Source organism: Phalacrocorax carbo, chromosome 8 (assembly GCF_963921805.1).
Source record: "Phalacrocorax carbo chromosome 8, bPhaCar2.1, whole genome shotgun sequence".
In the NCBI taxonomy this organism is placed as follows: Eukaryota; Metazoa; Chordata; class Aves; order Suliformes; family Phalacrocoracidae; genus Phalacrocorax; species Phalacrocorax carbo.
The window spans coordinates 43620026-43641182 of record NC_087520.1 but is presented as its reverse complement, the minus strand read 5'-3'; the positions used below and the strand labels follow the sequence as shown (position 1 = coordinate 43641182).

At 49.1% G+C, this 21157-nt stretch overlaps 1 protein-coding gene and 1 non-coding gene across 4 annotated transcripts in view; both read left to right on the top strand.

Annotated features, from left to right (window-relative positions):
• Nucleotides 1-73, top strand: TRNAM-CAU (transfer RNA methionine (anticodon CAU)). The gene has a single exon. It is a non-coding gene; the product is annotated as a tRNA-Met (tRNA).
• A 297-nt stretch (nt 74-370) lies between these two features.
• FBXO31 (F-box protein 31) overlaps nt 371-21157 on the top strand; it is a 28318-nt gene continuing 7531 nt past the window's right edge. Inside the window, exons 1-9 of one of the 3 annotated variants that reach the window (XM_064459721.1) lie at nt 6289-6421; nt 6683-7049; nt 8802-8873; nt 11321-11407; nt 15742-15818; nt 17188-17355; nt 18080-18154; nt 19769-19878; nt 20607-20760. In XM_064459721.1, coding sequence (XP_064315791.1) covers nt 11353-11407; nt 15742-15818; nt 17188-17355; nt 18080-18154; nt 19769-19878; nt 20607-20760 — 639 coding nt within the window. In that variant the 5' untranslated portion in view covers nt 6289-6421; nt 6683-7049; nt 8802-8873; nt 11321-11352. Of the gene's footprint in view, nt 798-6288; nt 6422-6682; nt 7050-8801; nt 8874-11320; nt 11408-15741; nt 15819-17187; nt 17356-18079; nt 18155-19768; nt 19879-20606; nt 20761-21157 lie in introns of those variants that run through there. The other 2 variants (XM_064459719.1, XM_064459720.1) reach the window with 2 other exon arrangements.

The window sequence follows — 21157 nt, the reverse complement described above, 5'->3', positions numbered from 1 at the left end:
GCCTCGTTAGCGCAGTAGGTAGCGCGTCAGTCTCATAATCTGAAGGTCGTGAGTTCGATCCTCACACGGGGCAATAGTGGTTTCCTCCTTTTTCTCCTCCCAGGGAAGAGGGACATATTCCCCCCCATTTTTTTTTAACAGAATTGCGGCACCGGGGCGGCACCGGGGCGGTACCGGGGCGGCGGAGGGTGGCCCGGCAGCCCGTCACCGGTCCCGGGCGGCCCGCCACCGGCCGCCCCGGCAGGCGCTCGGTCCCCCACCGCGCTAGGGGGCGAGCCGTCGCGGCGCTGAGGGCTGTGGCCGGGAGGGAAGGCGGGGATAACGGCCGCGGCACGCCCGTTGCCTACCGGGGCGTGGCGAGGCGGCGAGGGCGGCGGCAGCGCGCACCGCCCCGCCGGGCAGAGCGGCCGCGGCCATGGCGGTGTGTGCCCGGCTCTGCGGGGTGGGCCCGGCCCGCGGCTGCCGCCGGCGGGGGGCGGCGCGGGAGCAGCGGCGAGGCGGTGCCGGCGACAGCGAGCCCGACACCGACACCGACCCCGAGGAGGCGGGCGGCGGGGCCGCCGCGGAGGACGAGGAAGCGGCGGAGCGCATCGAAGGCGGCCGGCCCGCGCCGCACCCCGCCGGGGCCGGCCCGGCCGGGCGGGCCCCGCTCTCGCTCCTGGAGCTGCCCCCGGAGCTCCTGGTGCAGATCTTCGGCTCCCTGCCCGGTACCGACCTGCCCAGCCTGGCCCGCGTCTGCACCACCTTCCGCCGCATCCTCCGCACCGACACGATCTGGCGGCGGCGCTGCCGCGAAGGTACCGCCCGCCCCGGGGCGGGGGGCCGGGGGCGCCCGGAGAGGGTGGCCCCGGGAGTGCGGGTTGGGGGTCCCGGAGGGTGCAGAGAGGGGTGGCCCCGGAGGTGCGGGTTGGGGGTCCCGGAGGGTGCAGAGAGGGGTGGCCCCGGGGGTGCGGGTTGGGGGTCCCGGAGGATGCAGAGAGGGGTGGCCCCGGGGGTGCGGGTTGGGGGTCCCGGAGGGTGCAGAGAGGGGTGGCCCCGGGGGTGCGGGTTGGGGGTCCCGGAGGGTGCAGAGAGGGGTGGCCCCGGGGGTGCGGGTTGGGGGTCCCGGAGGATGCAGAGAGGGGTGGCCCCGGAGGTGCGGGTTGGGGGTCCCGGAGGGTGCAGAGAGGGGTGGCCCCGGGGGTGCGGGTTGGGGGTCCCGGAGGGTGCAGAGAGGGGATGACCCCGGGGATGCGGGTTGGGGGTCCCGGAGGGTGCAGAGAGGGGATGACCCCGGGGGTGCGGGTTGGGGGTCCCGGAGGTTGCAGAGAGGGGATGACCCCGGGAGCGCAGGGTGGGGGTCCCGGAGGGTGCAGAGAGGGCGTGAGACTGGGGGTGCAGGGTGGGGGGTTCCTGGAGGGTGCAGAGGGGAGGTGAGGGTGGGGGTCCTGGAGGAGGTGGCCGCGGGGGTCCCAGAGGGTGCAGGAGGACCCGGAGGGTATCGGGAGGTGATGGGGTGTGGAGCGGGGGTCCCTAAAGGGATGCAAAAAGGTGCGTGAGGTCTGGGGGTGCGGTGCATGCAGGGCTGCGTGTGTGGAGGGTGGAGGAGAGCGCAGATCCCGGGGCCTTTGGGGTGCAGTCCCGGCTTGGTGGCACTTGCTGCAAGAGGGGTGATGGGTGAGCAGCTGGAGCGAAGGGTATCACGCTGGGGTTGTTCCCCGGCTGGGGATGGGCCCAGGCCCTGGCAGGTGGTGCCTCCATGTAGGGTGTCCTTGGTGAATCCTGAGGATGGAGGATTTCAGGCAGTGAGGAAAGGGAATGATCAGCCCCAGCAGAATGGGGTTGAACTGGGGAAGAAAGGAGTCCTTGGGTCTGCAGGTGGGGGTCCTGGAGCCATGGGGGCACCGCAGGTAGAGCGGGAGCAGGGGGCCCGCCGGGGTCTGTGGGCAGATGAAGGAGGGCAGGGCTGGCTAAGGTCATCGTTCCTGTCCCCTCCGGGAAGTACAGTGTTGGGTTCGGAGGGGTTCCTGGTTTGCACGTGCGTTCCCTGGGGAGTGCCTGTTGCAAGGATGCTGCGCTGCAGTAACGCAAAGGCTTGGGGGTATTTTTTTTTCAGTAGTGCCTCAGTTCTGCGCTGCTGTGACCCTGCTCTCTTAGGTTGCGATTCTTAGTCTTTGCTCCTCATCCTTTTCCTCACATCAGTGTGGTTCTGTGTCCCCTGTTTGTTAATCCAGCGGCTGTCCCGCCCTCCGAGGGCTGTCTGGCTGTGCTCATCATCTCCCTTCCTAGTGGGATCCTGCCAGGTGCATCTGCTGCCAGCACATGAAGTCATGTATATTTTGTGGTTGTTGTTTGTTTTCTGTTTTTAATACCAGTGAGGGCATCGGGATGAAGAGTTTAGGTATGTCGGAGTGGCTGCCCGCCATAGGCAGTGGGGTCTGATCAGATACATTAAACCTTGCAAGAATGAGCTCCTGCCTTATGAGCGCTGTCCAAGAACCCTTGGACAGTACAAAGGCTGGACCTAGAAAACGTGTACCAAAGCATTCTTATTTCTCAGTTCAGCGTGGGATGATCCCCTTGTCCCAGTAATGTAATGTTGTTTTTTGGAGGCAGGCTAATAAAATGGCGTTTGTTCTTTCCTTATACTCCTCTACTGACATAGAGCCCTCATGGATCTCTGTCCATTTCATTAATGGTTTGCAAAGCTTCTCTGGTTAATTATTTTGATAAGTTATGATCCTGACAAAATGTTTCTATAGAAATGTATATAATTTGTAAATATAGGCTAGATTGTCTTGTAAAGGAACCACTAAATTAGGCCTGATGGGCAATTAAACTTATTTAGTAAATTCACGACTGCCCCATGGCTTTTCTTGCCAGTGGATAAAGCCATTTTTAAAAGCTTAGTTGAAATGTAAAGAAACAGTGGGCTTTGTATGGCGAAGCTAAACTGGACAGGAAGGGAGAGTATTAAGACTAGATTCCTGTCTCAAGGCCCTTAGCTAGCTACAGGGTGCGAGGTGCATCAAAACAAATTTTTCTTCTCTTTTTGCACACTGTTCCTTGTGTTTCCCCACCGTACCCGTTCCAGCCTCTGTCAGAGTGTGCTGGTGGACTGCTGGTGCGATTGAGGTAGATCTTGTACCAAAGGCACGGCGTGCAAGCTGTGCTGATCAGATAAGGGTCGGGTTCTTGGTGGAAAAAACTTACTCGGTCTGTGAAACTTAGTGCAGTCTTTTAACTAGTCATGGTTCTCCAAGCGGTTCCAAATCTGGTCGTCTTGCTCTGTTCACAGTTTTTGCATTGCTCTGCACAGCCTGTAAGTAACTACTGTTGTGGTAGTACTGTGAGTTTGAGTGTTTGTACACGTGGGTATAAAATCGGTCACCATTTGATGGAGTTTGCATACTTTGCGGTTAATTCTCTGCATATATTTCAGCGATACGTTGCATGTGCTCAGCTACTGAGTGTGTTCAAATGTGAGCGTGCGACTGTGTGATGAGCGCAACTACCTGAGGACGTATATGGACATCAGGTATTAGTATATGAATACATGTATAAAATTAAGAATATCCTGTACTGTGTTTCTGTACATTGGTGACTGTGTGATAGTCAAACATAAAATGTAATTACTTTTTGTGATCTCTTTCAAAAACAAGGCGCTTCCCAGCTGAGGATGGTTCTTAAGTGTGTGCTTGTACCTGCCTGAGTTTAAGTGTGGCATAGTAAGGAGTCTTGTGAAGCTGCAAGTCCTAGAAACAGAGCCGAGAGCATGTGTGCCTCTCCTAGCATACTCCTTGTACTGATATCTTATTCACTCTGAAGCCTACCGATGTCGTTCCAGAGCTGAGCTCTTTGAGGAAGTAACTGGTAGACTTCAACTCTGTCGGTTGCATATGCAACACTACTTGTGTTCTCAGTAATGTGCAACAGTAAAGAGACAAGAAAGGCAATGCTTTGTTTTAGCTGTTTATTCCCTTCGTCTTGGACAGGAGCAGTGCTGAATGTAAGCAAAAGCCTGGCCGTTGCCCAAGTCAGCTGGGGCCCTCAGTCCGTTGAGCATTGGTATCTTGCTCTTGTGCTGTTGTGGGCCAACTCAGCTGCAGACCCGTCTCGAGAACATGTTGTGATTAATGCGAGCGTCCAGAGGACTTGCCTTCCTGAAAGCGGAGTGGCTTTTGCTGGTGATTGTGAACTGGGAGTGTGCTGGGATTAACCAGAACTAGTTGTGTAACGCTGGCATGGCTGTTAGGGCTGTTGTCCTTTTATCATTGCAACTGTTTGGGGTAAACAATGTCTCTGAATTGCTTCTTTGGCAAGAAGAGGGTTGCAGTCACTTTTGTGTTTTCTATAAATAGGAGATTGCTGATCTCTGCAGTGGGAGCAGAATTAAAGCGTGTTTCACCCTGGCTGGTGGCCTGACCTACCTTGATTAACACCTGATAGTCCATTTTAAATGGTAACCACTTTCATCTTAAAATAAAACCGCACAAGCGCAGCAGAACACCTGGAAACAGACCAGTAATTCAGTATAACCAGATCCAGAGCTCGGATGAAAAGGCTTTTGTTTGTGAAAACAACCTCCAGCAGCTTTTGGGCCTGCTGAGAAATGTCAGCCCAGGTATCAAAGACACTAACCCACAGCAAGTTGTACAGAAAGAGGTGCCTGTGGAGAAGAGTGGGAGATTGGGTTTGTACACTCAGTGAGGGGACTGTTGCACGGAGTTCAGGCCTTACAAGACTCTGGAGAATCCACGCAGGAGTTTGATGTACAACTGCTCCCGCAACCGGAACAATTTCTTGTAGTGCCGCACCCTAGTAAATGCGAAGGTGGTTTTAACAAGTCACAAGGCTCTGATCTCCCTTTATGAGAGGTTAAAGCATTGGATAGCGTGTTTCTTTGGTGAACCATCATGGGCTTTTCTTCATCTCTGACCACATTCCTTGGCTTCTAGATTACAGCTTGGTGATGGTTTGCTGTTCCTCGCTGCTAACAGCAGGTGCTCACTAGCCGTAGCCATCCTTCAGAGGGTCTTCTTGAGATCTGTTGTAAGCTGTAGATCTGAAGCTACCCATCTTTTGCTGTAGGGTTTCTGCAACGCTTCAATTTGTCGCAGATCAAATCTCCTTTTGCTCAGCTCCTTATTCGCAGCTGCAAAATATCTCGGCGGTAACTACAAGCCTTCTCCGGGGAGAAATGTTTGGGAAAGTATTTGGTGTATTTTAATCTGATAGTTCAGCCTTTGGAAACAAGAAGCTGGTTCCAAACATGTCCACCTGGTATTTTGGAGATGCTAGCCTGAGAATCTCCCATTTTTGTGGTCTTTGGAATAATCCAGTAAGTCTCTATGCTTTCTGTTCTGTGTGTAGCCTTGTAAACACACATTTATCCAGGAATAATTGGAGGCCTTGATTAGTCAGGGCACAGTGGAAGCTTAGCAAGGGTAAGCGTGTCAAGCTTTACCAGACATCCTCGTATCCTCTGAGCTGTGGATGTCCGCGTACAGTGCTTGCACCTGCTTGCTGGCATTGCCATGCTGAGATAGAAAAAGCAATAATTTGGTCTTTGGTGCGATTACAGGGGCTCTTCCCTACCTGAGTTTAAAGAACTTTGTTTTGTTTTAAACTTGTGTAGGCTGCACGGAGGGAGGTGTGTGACACGGCGTCTTGTACCAAGGCGAAGGGAACGTGAGGCTTAGAAGAGGATATGGTGAGAGCAGGCCAGGGTGTAAATTACACTTGCAAAAGTATTAGTGCAGTTCATAATAAATGGAGACTGCCTTCCCAAGTCCTTTACGTTCCAGTGCATGTGACCATGGAAACAGCACCGTGTCACTGTGTGTTTGGTACATCTTTCAAGCACTTCTTATAAACCTAATCAAACAGGCCTTTCAGCTGGTCAGGTAAGAACTTTAAACCCAATTTCCATCCTTGCTTTTGAAGCAGGATTAAGTAGCCATTTTCTAACCGTATAAATTTCATGTGTGAATCTCTGTGACTATTAACTCCTTAAAATACTTTACTCGGTGAGCTGTTGCGCTGAGATATGTTTCCTTAAAATAGACTTAATTGCACTGAAGTGGAATTTCCCAGGAAGCTTGAGCCCGTCAAAGCTTTCTTGGAAAAAGCTTTCTATTCTCTGTAAAGAAACCCTTATCGGTTTTATTTTTCTGTAACTATCTTGAAGCTCTAATTACTGTTAATTTTACATCCCTCTTGTCTTCTGGGTTAAGAAGAGATGGCCAGCTTTCTTGCTTACGCTATTTGGAGTTTTTTGTAGGCACCGTGAGCCGAGAGACTGATGTTTTTTTTCCCATCCAGCGGCCATCATGATGTTAACAGCTCATGGGTCAGAAGAGCTTAAGTGCTGCACTTACCCAGAGTTAAGCCATCACTCTGGGATTTTGACTCTTTGTAGTCGTCTGCCGAACAAAACAGGGTAAGGGCTAGTTATCATAAAATGAGATGAGTGTTAAAGCACACTAAAATGAGATTTTTCTTCTTGATAATACATTCTTATAAGCCTTGGATGGCTAATGTCAAATAGCATGTAGCAATATCTAAATTCCAAATTTTTTGTCTTTTTGTTTTCTTTTAAAGGAGCTTGCTATTTCTTGGGAGAACTTTGAATCTTTCCAGGAAAGATTTGAACTACCAAAGTTAGGAAATGCACCTTTAGTAGTGGTTTTGCTTTTGTCAGATTTCGCTGCAGGTTATCGAGCCCTTGCATGAAACTGCGATAGAGCTTTAACATCAGATCACTTCCCACCACACCCTGGTTTTCCAGGATACCTGCTGGTAGTGGCTCTGTCGTGGCACTGCGCTGAGACTGCGCCCAAAGTGATTTACAGATCTACTAGGGAAAATGCTGCGCAAAAAATCAGCGCCTTCTGGAGGAAGAGAGAACGTCACTGTGCTAGTACCGCTGTTAGAGAGCAACACGGAGCAGGATCCTCTGCATGTCTCCTCCCTTTCTGATGCAGTATAAATACCTTCAATGACACTGAATTTAATCTAGCTGCAAAGCCTGCTGCGCAAAGCGTGCATCTTACTGATTCTGTGGCCAGGTGAGGATTTGTTTATATGGAAGGAGCTGGCTGTTTCCAAACAGCAGGCTATGACCACACTGTTTCTGTCATCGTATAAAGGTCTCTAACTTTCTGATCAGCTGAGGAAACATACTGTTCCCTCCGTCCCTTTAATGTAATTACCAAATACATACCCACTTGTGTACATGTGCAGACCGGCGGTTGAAAGCCGTGAGAAGTCAGTCTGGAGGGATAGACAGGGGGTGACCTGCGGGGTGGGTCTGAATTTCCAGCCTCCGGCAGAGCTCTGGTTTCGCGAATCTGCAGAGCGGCTGTGTCGGGGCAGCTGGCTGTAGCCCAGCGCTAAACAGCTTGTTTGTGCTGGGCTGGATGTAGCCTCCTGCAGGCTCGTCTGCCTGCTCTCTGGCTGATTGTGCTTCCTCATCCCGCCTTGTGTTTGATAATGCTTAGAGCTTCCTCTGGCTTTTGCTGCAGAAGTCAGAAGGGACGTTGCCGCCGACCTCTGCATCTTCTAGTGAAGGGCAACGTGTTTGTACCTTCTGCCCACTCTTACCTGTATCGAACTTGCCGCTTACCCGAAGCGATGTAATGCAGGACCTGTATTCCCCGTAGGCGGGCTGACAGGAAGCTTTATCATTGTGTACGTGTACCACAAGTGTATTTATAGACAGGAGGAGGCTGCATTCATTCAGGGAAGCTTCTGTTTTTCTCATAGATGAGAAATGAGTTCTCAGTTTGCAGCAGGTTACCAGCATTAGGCAGGGGTATTTGGCAGCCACAGTAGATGGTTAATTCAAGGAAGCTCAACCAAGGAGTAAGTTTCGCATTTAATGGCTTGATGAGGGTCTAAAGAGATATGCTTTTGCATCAAGTATCTGGCAGGTGTTCGGCATTGCGAAGGAAAGCTGGCGTTTGATCTGTGGTATAGATGTCTTTGATGTCAAGGAAGGTAGTTTTCCTTACTGAGATCTAACGGGGCCACTGCAGCAGGGTGGTTTTGGTTGCTGATGATTTTTTGGGATCTCCCTCCTCTCATTTCCTCCCTCTGGTCTTCTAAGGCTTTCTTGCACTGAGATGTTAGTACTTGCTTTTATGTTTTTTAAGTTTCTTAGAAGTTTGGCATTGACTTCCTGAAAATGAAATGAGAGAATCTCATTTTCTGCTTCAAAGCTGCCTTGAAGATCTCTGGTTTGCTTTGTTTTCAGGGTGTTCTGTAAGCAATCAAAGGCGTTTGAGCGTAGAACAGACCCATCTCAATCTGATCTGCTTTCAAGTGTAACCATACTTGTACATGCTGATGCCTGTTTTTATGTCTCCATTTCATTCTTTTTAAAGTCTGTGACCTTTTCCTTAAGATCCTAATAAGCAGTTTTCCCTGTTGGATGCCTCAGTGGGAGTAGATAATTACTACACACAATCATGATTTGATCTAAACGGGCATACAGTCCCAGCTGGAATGAGTACATCTTCCACATTTCACGCTCTTTCTGGTCTAGGTGTAAGCATCTGTAACTTTGCTGTGTTTGTATGTTCCTTATGGTGTGTTTGTTGCAGGCATTGCTTGTAAAATATGTTAGGTTCCCAAACTGCAATATAATTACATCTAGTTTTCTGTTTCTCTTCAAAGCAGCAGTAAGATTCTTGGACTAATGTGGCAGCTTCCAAGAATGCACCTAATAAGATTTCATTTTGCTCAGACAGCAGATACCAAGATCATGGGTAGCAAACACCTTTGTGCCAGAGCTGACGTTATTATTTGTGTCATTGCAGAATATGGCGTCTGTGAAAACTTGCGGAAATTGGAGATCACGGGAGTGTCCTGTCAAGACGTTTATGCCAAACGTAAGTGATGAAGCTCATAAAGATCTGTGTGTCCTTGCTCAGTACCAGTTTTGAAAGCATATACACGTTGAATATTTATTAAACTTCGACAGTATAATTTACTTGGACTTACTTTCTAATGGCAGGGGTTTAAACTGTGAAGTTGCCATTTTTGGGGTTTTATTTAATACTAAGCAGATGTGAAGAATTGGGATGTAGGAAAAGAGCACGTACTTTAAATTTATAATGAAGGGTTTTTCATCCTTCCCTGTTTTGCCATTTTTAGATCTTGCTAAGGAATGAACTGATATTTTTCATAGCTGGAGGCTTCCTGTGCCCCAGTGTAGCTGAGTTTCTGTCTCAGTGAAAGGATGCCGTTTTATGTGCCAATAGCAGGAAAGTGCTGTAGGTAAAGGGATGAGCGTTCCTCTGGGTTGCTTCTGTAGGAGGAGAGCCTGGCAGGGCTGGGCCTCTGCTGAGGTGTTGGTGTGTTTTAGGAACATCTGTGGGAGTGGGACCCCAGCTCCTTAGACCCAGCATGCCTTCTGCAAGGTAGATGCGCACCTCCTCTCTTAGGGCGGGGAGGAGGCGGGGGGCATCATCAGAGGAGGGAAACCAAGGTAGGCTGAGGCCTGGATCCATGGTGAGGCTGTCTCCCTGTCACCAGATCTTGCCCTTTGCAGTCAGAAGCTGAACTGGTTGCTCAGGGAGCCTCACGAAGCCCCCCAAGAGCTCCCGTACCAGCACTGCCAGGCTGTGTGGTCTTGGATCCCCACCACAGATTTTGTAAGGGAGTTGCCTGTGGTCTGTAGGATAAAGAACAAGATTTAACCTGCAGCACATGAACTATGGCTTCTGGCTGCTCAAATAAGGTCCTGCTTTATGAAACAAAAGCTGTAAATGACCCAAGTTACGGTCACGAGAGGTCTGTGTAGGCTTTGCAGATCCAAAATCTGGCTCAGCTCCTACATGTACTGTATTTGATGAGCTCAAGCATTGATCTTAATGCTGGAAAAAAGAACAGGTAGAACGGTTTTAATCCCATCTGTAATAGGCTTGCTGAGCACCCACGGGCAAATTATTTCATCACCTAGTGTCCCTCTGTACCTATTTATACACTGAGACCGGAACTGTTTAATTTTCCTAGGTGGGAGGGTTGAGAGATGCTGAGCCAGCACTTAAATGCCCACAGAGAAGTCTTGTTAGTGCTTGAGGCCTCCCTTCCTTCCCGTTCAATCCGGTATCTCTGTATGACACTGGTGTGGCAGCAGGCATACAGCACATACCATATCAGATCTTAATTCTGCATTGCCAGTCCTAAATGGCAGAACATGTCTTCATGACCTGTAGACTTTTTCATTCCTATAGTTCCATGGTTCAGGTATATTAAAGAGATGGTTAGTGCTTTTTTTAATAGACAAGTTATATGTAAAAATGGCCTTACTGGCTCTGCACAATGGTCTCTCTCTAGCCCAGTCCTGTATCTCCCAGCCATGGCTGTGAGTCACCCAGGGAAGACCAAGAAGAGGGCAAGCCTATTTAATACTTTCCTAAGTACTCTCCCAGCTTCTGGCTGTTTTCAGGTTGGGGGATTTCCAGTCTTACGCAGTTTGTTGGTTTAATAGCCCTCAACAGAATCTGCCTTACACAGATGTTTCCAGTCTTCCTCTGCACCAAAGTAGTTTCTGAGTCCATAGTATCCATTAGCAAAGAGTGGCACTTGGCGTGTGAGAACCACCTCTGTGACAGACTTTATTGTATTTGGGAGTAAAGGCTGTCCATATCCATTCGGCAATCCTAACTAGCAATGGTTACTCTGAAGTCAGAATGCTTGGCAGCTGTTTTCTGGCTTTCAGGGATGCACCATCTTAGCTCTCCTGCTCAGATTCAGCCGTTTGCCCTGTTACAAACACTTAGTGGAACAGTTTCCTAGTGGTGTGACCCTGTTTTCTCTACTGTCCTATAAACTTCTTTAATTGCAGAAGAGTTAATTTGGGGCTGCTGGCAGGACTCACATGCACTTTTCTGTCTACTGAGTGGGATTCTGTAAGAAGTAGAGTGGGAAATGGGGAACTGAGCCTAAGTGCTAGAAAATGTAACTAATCCAAGGCCTGGGCTACCATCTTTGTAGCTACTTGGCCTACATGGTCTTACGGAGACAGTGGTGCTCGTTACAGTCATGCTGCAGAGTTTGAGGGGGACCCTGCTTCCACTTGGAATTCACCAGATGCCATTTGTAGATATTGTCTGTGGGAATCTTGAACACGCCGAGTTCTGTGTGAGTTAATCCTGCCAACCGAGTATACCTGAGCCTGGGGCTGATGGAAACAAACGGTGCACCACAACTGGGAGTACAGTCAAAAGCGAGCTTGACTCTCCTGCGTGGCTGGTCCAGATTCATCGTACTGTTACGTGCTGGTTACAGTGGAGCAGAGTTTGCTGGTACTTACCCTGCTGTGTCTGTTCAGGTATAAACCCACGAGTGAAGTCGGGGCGTTTTATGAAAATCCTTCCCGACTACGAGCACATGGAGTACAGAGATGTTTACACCTGCCGTACGTACCTCCTGCTGGCTGATGCTTCCTGCACTAAGCACACACAAGATGCTGCATGGAGTGTGACGTTGCTTGAAGCAATTTTTTTTGGGGTGGACCTTGGGACAGTACGGAGGGTGCTGGTTAGTCAGTTCTTTCTGTTGTACGTTAGTGGAGCGTTCTGACAGTGATGGCGGGAGTAGGGCAGGCAGTGAGGTATGTTGGTCTGCTTTTGAAGTGCTTTGAGTTAGAAAATTGTCCTGACTGGGTGCAAAAGGAGGGTCTCTGTTCACAGTAGGGGAGCACTCACTCTGTTCATCATGGATTGCTTCTCTCTTAGAAGGAAGTACTCAGGTACCCTGGTGAGGGCTTCCATAAGCAAGTTCAAATAAGCTGTGGACTGGAAAAAAGCTTTGTCTTGATCCAGATGAGCTGCATTTAGTTCCACAGCCCTTCCCAGTGAAAAATGCTGAGGGGTCCCATACTAATTCCCTCCCTGCCCAGTGTATCCTTTTAACCACCATCTCCCTCTCTCGGAAGCATTCTGCTCATGCTTCAGAGACTGTGATTTGCCTTTCTCAGTCCAGAAGCTGCTCTGGGTAAACAGTTCTTTCCCTCCTGATGTTGTGTTGAGGGAAGAACAGTAAAACGTTGGAGTAAAACGCTCACTGTTCTGCAGGTGGGGAAATACTGATTAGTTTACGTTGATTAAGGAAGCCAGTACTGCTTGGTGCTTGGAGGGCGTGTTGAGCTGTCTCTAATGCTTCTTTGGGTCTGCATAGTTCTGCAGGCTCAAGTTCCTAACTCACTGGTGCTTGGGAATGTAGTTTTTTGCACATGTTAATGAGTGGAGTGGATGCTGCAGACTTACCTGTGCTAAAGAAAGCAGTCAAGCATGGATGAGGGATTCCTTTGTTGATTGTTACCTGGGTGTTTGCTCCAAACGTACCATTTGTGGTGGCTCTGAAATGGCATTTTGTGCTGTTCCCTCAGTTGTTAATTCTTTAGCTGCAGTCCCAAACTTGTGATGTCTCATGCCCCTTTTCTCTAGGGGTGTGTTGTATTACTTAGGGAGCAGCCAGTGTGGTTTAATATGCGATTGCCCATTTCCCTCTTTTCCCCCTCCTGTGTATTAAGACCGTGTTGCCAGGATTTACCATGTGAGTGCTCCCTAATTCATATTCATGCAGCGTTAGCCAGGTCAGCTCAGATCGCTTTCCCCAGGGTTTTAAGTGAGCCTGGCTGACACTTAGCTCTTTCCACTAGCAGGTCAGTTATCACCAGCTGGAGGGCAGTAACTGCTTACATTGTTCCAACTCATTTTGCTTCTAGATATCTTGCTGCATCCTGAGAGTCCAAGAGAGTTGTAGTGGATTAGGTCTTTTCCAGTCCAAGTGAGCTACCTCTGCTTATAGGCTGCAGATTTCACTGAAAGCTCCCACGTTAGGCTTTTTGCATTTCTCTGCCTGTGCTGCCCAAGCTGGACACAGGTAATAAAACGAGATTTAGTTAAAACAGTAACATCTGAAAGCATCTGCTCTCCTCCTGTTTTAACAACCTGTTCTGGGGTTGTAACTTGTCTGTTCACACCTATGGTGTCTGTGGTGTGCCAGCGCTGTGATGCTTGCTTGAATCGCGGTGATCTGCGCAGTGTCCTGGGTCTAACTCTAACAAAGAGCACAGGCGTTACACCTTTCCCAGGCAGCTTTCTGTTGATGGGAGCTCGGGCACGCACTGCTTTGCCTGGCCCATCCCCAGCTGGATTTGGGCTGCTTTCCCATCTGAAGAGCGTGCAGGGCTACTTATGGCAGCATCGGCATTATCCAGGCTGAGTGGGAGTTGTACTGAAGTGTCCGGTGGATGTATTTTTGCTCCGTTTGGCAGGATTTGGGCTCAGAAATTTGGGTAGGCAAGAAGCTTCTTCCGGATTGAGAAAAACAGGCAGCATGCATAGCAAAGGAAAACCTTGGAGAAAGACCCAAGTGCTGTTTTCTTTCGAGGAACAGGGAGGAAAATGACTATCAGATCCATCCTGTCTCCCGCCAGGGAGAGCCAGAGCTGGAATTCATCAGATTCTTCCTGGAATGAATGTAGCTGCTGGCTCGTTGGAGCCCAGAGACGCCCCAAGCCTGAAAATGGAGCTGTGCTTTTGCTTTGAGACTTGTTTGGGCCTTTGGCCAAGTACCAGCATTTTCCCTAGTAACTTCCTTTCCTGAAAGAACAGGAGGAGGAGGAGGCCACAGCACCCTGAGCAAGTGAGGGAGACGGCGTGTCCCTTAAGGTGTCCCTGCTGTGGGCGTTGGTGTGTAGGGGGGGTGAGGCTGGGTAAAGTGCTGCTCGCATTGCTGCCTGTATCCCGTCAGCTCATCTGGAGAATTCTGTGGTGCCAAACAGCTGGCTTTTCAAAAAAAGTAAAAAAAAAAAGAAGAGCTGCCCACAGTAGTGGTGCAAGCTAAGCACAGAAGCTGCTCTCCAGTGGGTAGGATTCTTCTGGAGGTGAATGGGATTTTTTTGCCTCCTTCCCCCCTTTGCAGCCCCAGTTTTCTGGGTGGTCGGGGCAGATGGTGAAGCAGGCTCTGTCTGTGACTCAGCCACGTTTCCCAAACTCAGCTCCTGGTGACCCGAGCTGTGGCTGGAGCCGGCTGTTTACTCAAAGGGAGCACACAAACTGCCCTCGACGGGCATGTGCCTTGGAGTGGAAGGGCTTGCCTTGTCAAGCAGATACTTTTGGTGCTATTGGAAAGTCCATCGATTTCAGAGCTGTAGCTACAAGCGCTTCTGATAGGAGCTGGGGGAGGAGGAACATCCTCATCACTCTTGGATAGCTTAGCACCAAGTTTTCTGTCCTAAAAATATATATATATAAAAAGCTGGGTTTTATCAGCTCCATGCCAGACAGGGTAGAAGGCAGATTGTGGTGGGTGGAGCGGCTTATGCACATACCATTTATTAATATGTAATTACTAAACTGAGACGAGAAGACTGGGAATGTGGTTTGCTTGCTTGCTGTAGAGCTGTTTGTGCTGCAGTCGGTTCACTTGGGTGAAATCAGGCCATCAATCTTAAATTGTTTACTGCACAGGAAAAAGGCTCCTCCAGGCCAGTTGGCAGCAGCTCTGGACAACCCTCCCCGCTGTCCTAAACCTCTGTGGAAGTTCTCTGCTTTGGTGTAATGAAAACACTCCTATAGTTCTTGCTATCTTAAGCAGTTAATGAAACAAAGCTGTTGTAACAGCTGCACTGAAATACAGTTCTTCCTATAAATTGATGCAAAGCAAAACCCATTATTCAAGCCAGTCCTGTGGCCTTCTGACGTGGCCACGAACGTCATCGTAAGGCAAGTGTAGTATCTTCTTGCCATCTTAGAAATAATCTCCATCCTCTTCTTCCCACCCAAAATGCCAGCTTTTGTGTAATGTCTTCATGTGAAGGTAATTACTGGTCACTTCAGGAAATTGTGTGGACAGAATTCATGGCTGAACATGTGAGGACTGGAGGCAAGTAGCATCTCAAACCTCCTCTCTTGAGGAAAGCTTAGTTAAGATCGTTCTGTAATGGGCATTTTCTCCTGCTTGCTGAAAATATTCCTCCTTGTCTTTCAATTTCGCTGGGATTGAAAGTGCACCCAGCTCTGAGTGGAGAAATGGGGAAGCCTCACCTGCTGCAGTAGGCTTTGAGAGGGACTTGGAAGCAGCTTTTAGGCACTGCTGAAACGTAGCAGCTTACTTAGAATTTTTAAGGCTGTTACTGACCCGGTAACATCACCAGATCTCCTGAACTGGCATGGTCTGTGCGCTTTGCCCGTGCTCTCTCAGTGGCTGTTTTTAAGGATGCTTAGCTCTGGAGACAAGTTTGTCTCTACAGGGTGGGGAAATTCTTTGAAAATATTCACATTTCCCTTACTGCTTTTGTGCCCTTCATTATTTTCTGTTGCTTTGCGGTCTGAGGCATCAGGTGTGTTTTTGGTAACTGGAGATGGCAGATACTTTACTTGTTTTTAGCTCTGGGTATATCATGTGATTTGCATTAACGGGACCATGTCGCAAAAGTTTTCTGAGAATTCCTGGAGAGGTGTCTGGTTCTGTAAAAGTCCTGGAAACTAACTCCTGCCCCTGCACTGGGCCAGGAGCAGGGCTACAGAGAAAAAACATAAATTTGTGTGAACTGGTGGGAGGCCTCAGTTCAGAACTGCCTGGCTGTGGTTGGGTGTAACCGGTTTTCCTTAGGAAAGGCAGTTGTGGGTGGTATTGGCCAGTGTTGTGCGCAGTCTGGTAGCAGTCTTCCTTTTATTTTATTTCCCCAAATCCCAATTCCTTAGCTTGATGTGCTCACTTCAGTGTCTCACTGTTCCCTAGTGCTGCACCGATACCGACACATCCTGGGATTATGGCAGCCGGACATCGGGCCCTATGGGGGACTGCTGAACGTGGTGGTGAGTGAGCACCTCATTCTGGGGGCTGTGGTGTCGAGGACTGATGAGTCTTTTGTATACCGCTTTCTAGACCTGGTTGCCATCTCCGTGCTATTGAGAAGTCCCAACAGTCATCCCTCAAGCAAGTGACTGAGACCCAGAGGCTGCTTCTTGGATCTTTAAATCATCGCCGCCTTTCTCCAGACAGTCTTTTTGTTTTTCAGCTGTGCTCCAAACAGCCGCAGAAGCACGCAGAAAACACGAGCAGTGGGAAAGGCTTGATTTAGAGTTTAATGCTGATATTCCAGTGGCTGGCACAGGAGTCCATTCCTTGTGCATCGAGTACAGCAAAGGCTTCAGCATTGGCCCATCGCTTACTGCACATTCTTGGCCTGCAGCTGAACATTTTGCAGAGGGTTTTGTGCTTGTGTTCGTGCACCTCTCCCTCCTGTAGTTTGCTGTGCTTTTCACCAGCCATGTCTAAGACTAATGCATCAGATGTAGCAATATTGGTGCATGACTGGTGCAAGACCCGTGGAGCCTGGCAGCTCTTGTGCTGCTGGGGAGAGCAGTTGATGAACAACACTTGACTCTGCGCTGGTGAGAGCTGGGCCAGAAGTTTGCCTGAAGCCCTTGCTCTTTGCACCGAGGGTCAATAGCTGACAGGTTGAAGCATAACAAATCATGAGGCCTTTGAGTTTTGTAAGATTCTGTTCCATGAACTGGTATAAGAGTGCATCCAAGTGCACCAATACTTAGATGATATTGTGACCTTATAAAGACAAGTGTGCCTCTGTGGTGCTGCTCTGCTTTTGTCTCAGATCTCTCTGCTTAGAAAATATCCTTTCTCTGGAATTGCAGGGCTTGAGGGGAAGGATTCTGTTAGGCATGCAGGAAGAGGGCTGGCACTTGTACCTCTCAGCAGAGGAGATTGTTGCTTCCTGTGCTGTCTGTGAGTAATAGAGCCAAATAATTCCTTGTCCAAAAGGCGTGGATAATCATGAGAAGCAGAATTCGTCTATTCGAGTATCTGCCAGCATGAGCCCTCAAACCAATTAGAGTTTGTCTAGCTGTGTGGTCTCTTCAGTGCGGTCTCTCCCTCTGGATCCTGCGCACCAAGCACCCGTCACAAAGTCGTTTGCAGTAATAAAGGCCTGATTGTTTTCCAGTGGTGCAGAAAGCCTCGTAAAGAAACCCTCTCCCTCTTCACCAAGGGTGTGCTGTGAGTGCATGTGGTCTGGTTTAATGGCTGGAAAGCAGTTTGGAAATGCAGCAAGCTGTTCTGCAGCTCCTGTTCTGTTGCGGAATAGGCCCTGGAGTTGTTTGCTGCAAACTCAACAGAAAGCATGCAAGGCTGATCTTGTATTCTTTGTCTCCCGTCCCCCTGCAGGTAGACGGTTTGTTCATCATCGGGTGGATGTACTTGCCACCTCATGACCCTCACGTTGATGATCCCATGAGATTCAAACCTCTCTTCAGGATTCATCTCATGGAGAGGAAATGTGCAACGGTTGAGTGTATGTATGGTCATAAGGGACCTCATAACGGCCACATCCAGGTGAGCTCTAGCTCTTTCAACATCTGTCCTAAGTGCAGTGTGTGTGTGTGTGTGTGTGTGTGTGTGTGCGCGCGCGCATGAACATTGGCTCTGGAAGTGATTTCAGAAAAAAACTGTATGAGAATTTTATTTAAGGGATGTTGCTTTCACCACCTTGTTGTATGTGTGGATGCCAGCTTTACGCTCATTATGTGTCTGACAAGTTGTGTGGGCTTTTCCGTGCTCTGAATTTGTTTGCTGGCAATAGTACAGCAAGGCTGTTATACTGTCTTCCGTTGGGCTGGAACAGGGTGGGAGGGTGAGAGCACCAGTACATGTACAGGCTGGGGGAAAATGGCCTCGTGCAGCTGGTGGATGTGTCCAAGCAGACACAGACTTGTTCTCTTTTACAGCTCTTTAAGGTGAGACCTTGGGAGGGTGATGTAGCATCCGTTCAGTATATTGGGTGCTTTGAAACGCTTCCTGAGAGGTTGTTTCCTTTTTCTTTGGAGAAGGAAGCTCAAATATAGAAGCGACTTAGATCCAGTATCTTTCATTAGAATGCACTGGGGTTTTATTCCTCTGTTCCATAGCTGATGCACTCGGGGTCACTTTATGATTTCTCTGTTGTAGCAAATTCAGTAACACTTGTGTAAAGCATTTACTCTAAGCTGCTTGTTACATCTTCCTAAGCGTCTCTAAACAGGTCTGTAACCTGTTAAATTCTTCTCTGTGGTAACTACAGATTGTAAAGAAGGACGAGTTCTCCACGAAATGCAACCAGACAGATCACCATCGGATGTCAGGTGGAAGGCAAGAGGTAAGAGTGCTTTGCCAAGAGTCTGCGTTAAGGCTGCTTGTATGTCCTTGGGCTGGTTAGGGCTGGGATACAGTTAATTTTCTTCCTAATAGCTAGCATGGGGCTGTGGTTTGGATTTGTGCTGGAAACAGCGTTGATAACCCAGGGATGTTTTCACTCCTGCTGAGCAGGGCTTGCACAGAGCCAAGGCCTTTCCTTCCCCTCACCCTACCCCACCAGCGAGGGGCTGGGGGGGCACAAGGGGTTGGGAGGGGACATGGCCGGGACAGTGACCCCCACTGATGACCCCAGGGATGTCCCACACCATGTGGCATCAGGCTCAGCACATAGAGCTGGGGGAAGGAGGAAGGGGGAGATACTCAAATTTAGGCTGTTTGTCTTCCCAAGTCACCGTTAGTCGTGATGGAGCCCTGCTTTCCTGGAGACGGCTGAACACCCGCCTGCCCACGGGAAGGAGGGAAGGAATTCCTTGTTTTGCTTTGCTTGCGTGTGCGCAGCTTTTGCTTTACTCATTAAACTGTCTTTATCTCAGCTCATGAGCTTTTTCACTTTTACTCTTCCAATTCTCTCCCCCGTCCCACCAGGGGGGAGTGAGCGAGTGGCTGCGTTGGTGCTTGGTTGCTGCCTGGGGCTAAACCACGACACTGTGTCAGTTATATCCAGTAAGGCAGATTCCTGACTCAAACTACATGTTTTAAGGTGCAGGTATAAATGTCGGGATGAGAAGCCTCAGCTAATACCTGTTCCAGGTAGTGATGTTTGCTGCCAGCTAGTTAAACGTGACAAATGTGATACTTCAGTTGCTTCAAACAAATGCTTTAAAATGTCTGTCTACTGATGGGAAACAGCTGGGTGAAAGGTTTAGTTAAGTGTTTTCTGGTTCTGTAGCAGATGAGAAATGCTTTAATACTTTCAAAGCACTGCGTTAAGTGTGCGTGGCATTATGGTAATTGGAGGATCTGGCTTTAGAAGATAAAGAAAGCAGGTTTGGAATATCACTTGGTGGGCTGCAATCTTAGTGTAAGCTGTTATCACGCTAACTCGTGGTAGGGTATTAACTTGTCAGAGCTGTGTAGAGGTACTTGAGGAGATGTTTTCAAAGCACTCTTTGGATTTAGATGCATCGGTATTAAATCAGCAGGATTTAACCTAAATCTTCAGTGCCTTTCAAAAGCATGTTTAACATGCCACGATAGGACACAGGAGTCAGCTTATGGGCACACAAATGAGTTACTGCAAGGTAAGTCAGGATGTAAAGTAGTAGCAGATCAGCTACTTTGCAGTAACGGGTGATGCTTATGGTTTTATTCTGAGGAGGCATATTGGTTCTACCTGTGATTTATTTGAAGGGAAGCATGTTTGTTGTGTGGAGTCTGGCAAGCACAGGGCAGTTACCGTTATCACTACTTGTTAAGCGTATTTCCAGGCCAGCTCTGTAGCAACACGGGCTTGTTCCCAAATCCAGCCATGATCCTTTGCCTTTGGCAGAGATTATGCCCACTCTGTGGCTCTGCTGGTGGATCGTGCTGACGAGGTGAAGTCATGTTGTGGTACATCACTGTCGCAAAGGGAATGCTTTTATCTTCCCCCTTTTGGCTTCTTCCTGTGCTGCAGGAATTCCGGACGTGGCTAAGGGAAGAATGGGGTCGGACTCTGGAAGACATCTTCCATGAACACATGCAAGAGCTCATCTTGATGAAGTTCATCTACACCAGCCAATACGAGTAAGGGCACCAGCTCTTTCTAGGTATTGAGGCTGTGGCAACTTCAGGAGCACAGTGGCTTATTTGTTCCAAAGATGGGGTGCTTGCAATGGGCTTTAACAGCCAGAGGAACGTTGTGTCTCTGCAGGCCTGTGCAAAAATACGGTGAAGTACGGTGCTTTCCCGTTTTACAGAGGGATGAGGTGTAATGACAGCGGTAATAACAAGGTTCCAAGTTCTATACAATAGCTGTGCACAGTAAGGTGGCTTTGAGTCATTTAACTGTCTTTAATTTGAAGACAGAGCAAATACCCGTGATCCCAAGGAGCTATCTGCTTATTATCCATATTAGTAAGCAGTATCCTTTGTAGTGGGCTAGGCAGAAATCAGAGAACGTGGGGGGGGGGGGTTTAACCATCACTGCTGACTTCTAATAGCAGGCACCTCGCTGTAGCAGATGGTTAAATATGCTTCACTCTTAGGTTCTCCAGAAATCCCAGGGAGTGAGGAGATTTATTGTGACCTTGCTGCAGGAGCCTCCTGGTGTGCTAATAAGGACTGGTAGAGAGAACTGAAGGGAGGGAGTGCTCGCATAGATCTAAAGCGAAATGTTAAGCTTGTTGGTATTGCTGAAAACACAGATCCCGCCTGTCCCTTGATGACAGCTGCCTGGAGGAGCAGACTGCAAACATGTTCTTTGTGTTGAGGAATTCTCTCTTAACCTCTCTAACCTTTTGGTTTTTGCACAGCAACTGCTTGACATACCGACGCATCTACCTCCCTCCTAGCAGCCCTGACGACCTCATAAAGCCAGGTCTCTTCAAGGGAACATATGGGAGCCACGGGCTGGAGATCGTCATGCTGAGTTTTCATGGAAAGAAAGCGAAGGGGACTAAAATCACCGTGAGTGTATTTTCTTTTCTCTCAGATGCTTGTCAAGGTATTTTCGATGCCATGGATCTCTGTCTGGGCGGTGGTCAGTTGTTGCCACCCCAAACCCTGTTCTTCCTGGGGATTGGTGGCATTGGGTGAATCTTAACACGTGCAGAGTAACTAGAACCTGCTCTGCAAAGTTTCTCGTGACGCCACCTGGCTCCCCCGCCTTTTCTCTCCCTTCCAGCTGCTTTCTGTGAGCAGCTGGTAGCAGGTCACTGGAGATCACTCGCACGTGTCTGAGGAGCGGGTACCAAACGTTGGCAGCTCTTCACTGAAGGCAGGCTAGCGAGCTCCTTCCTCTTTGCAGGGAGGGATTCTGACAAAATGGAGTTGCAGCTTTGGCTTTCTTTCACCCTTGCAAGTA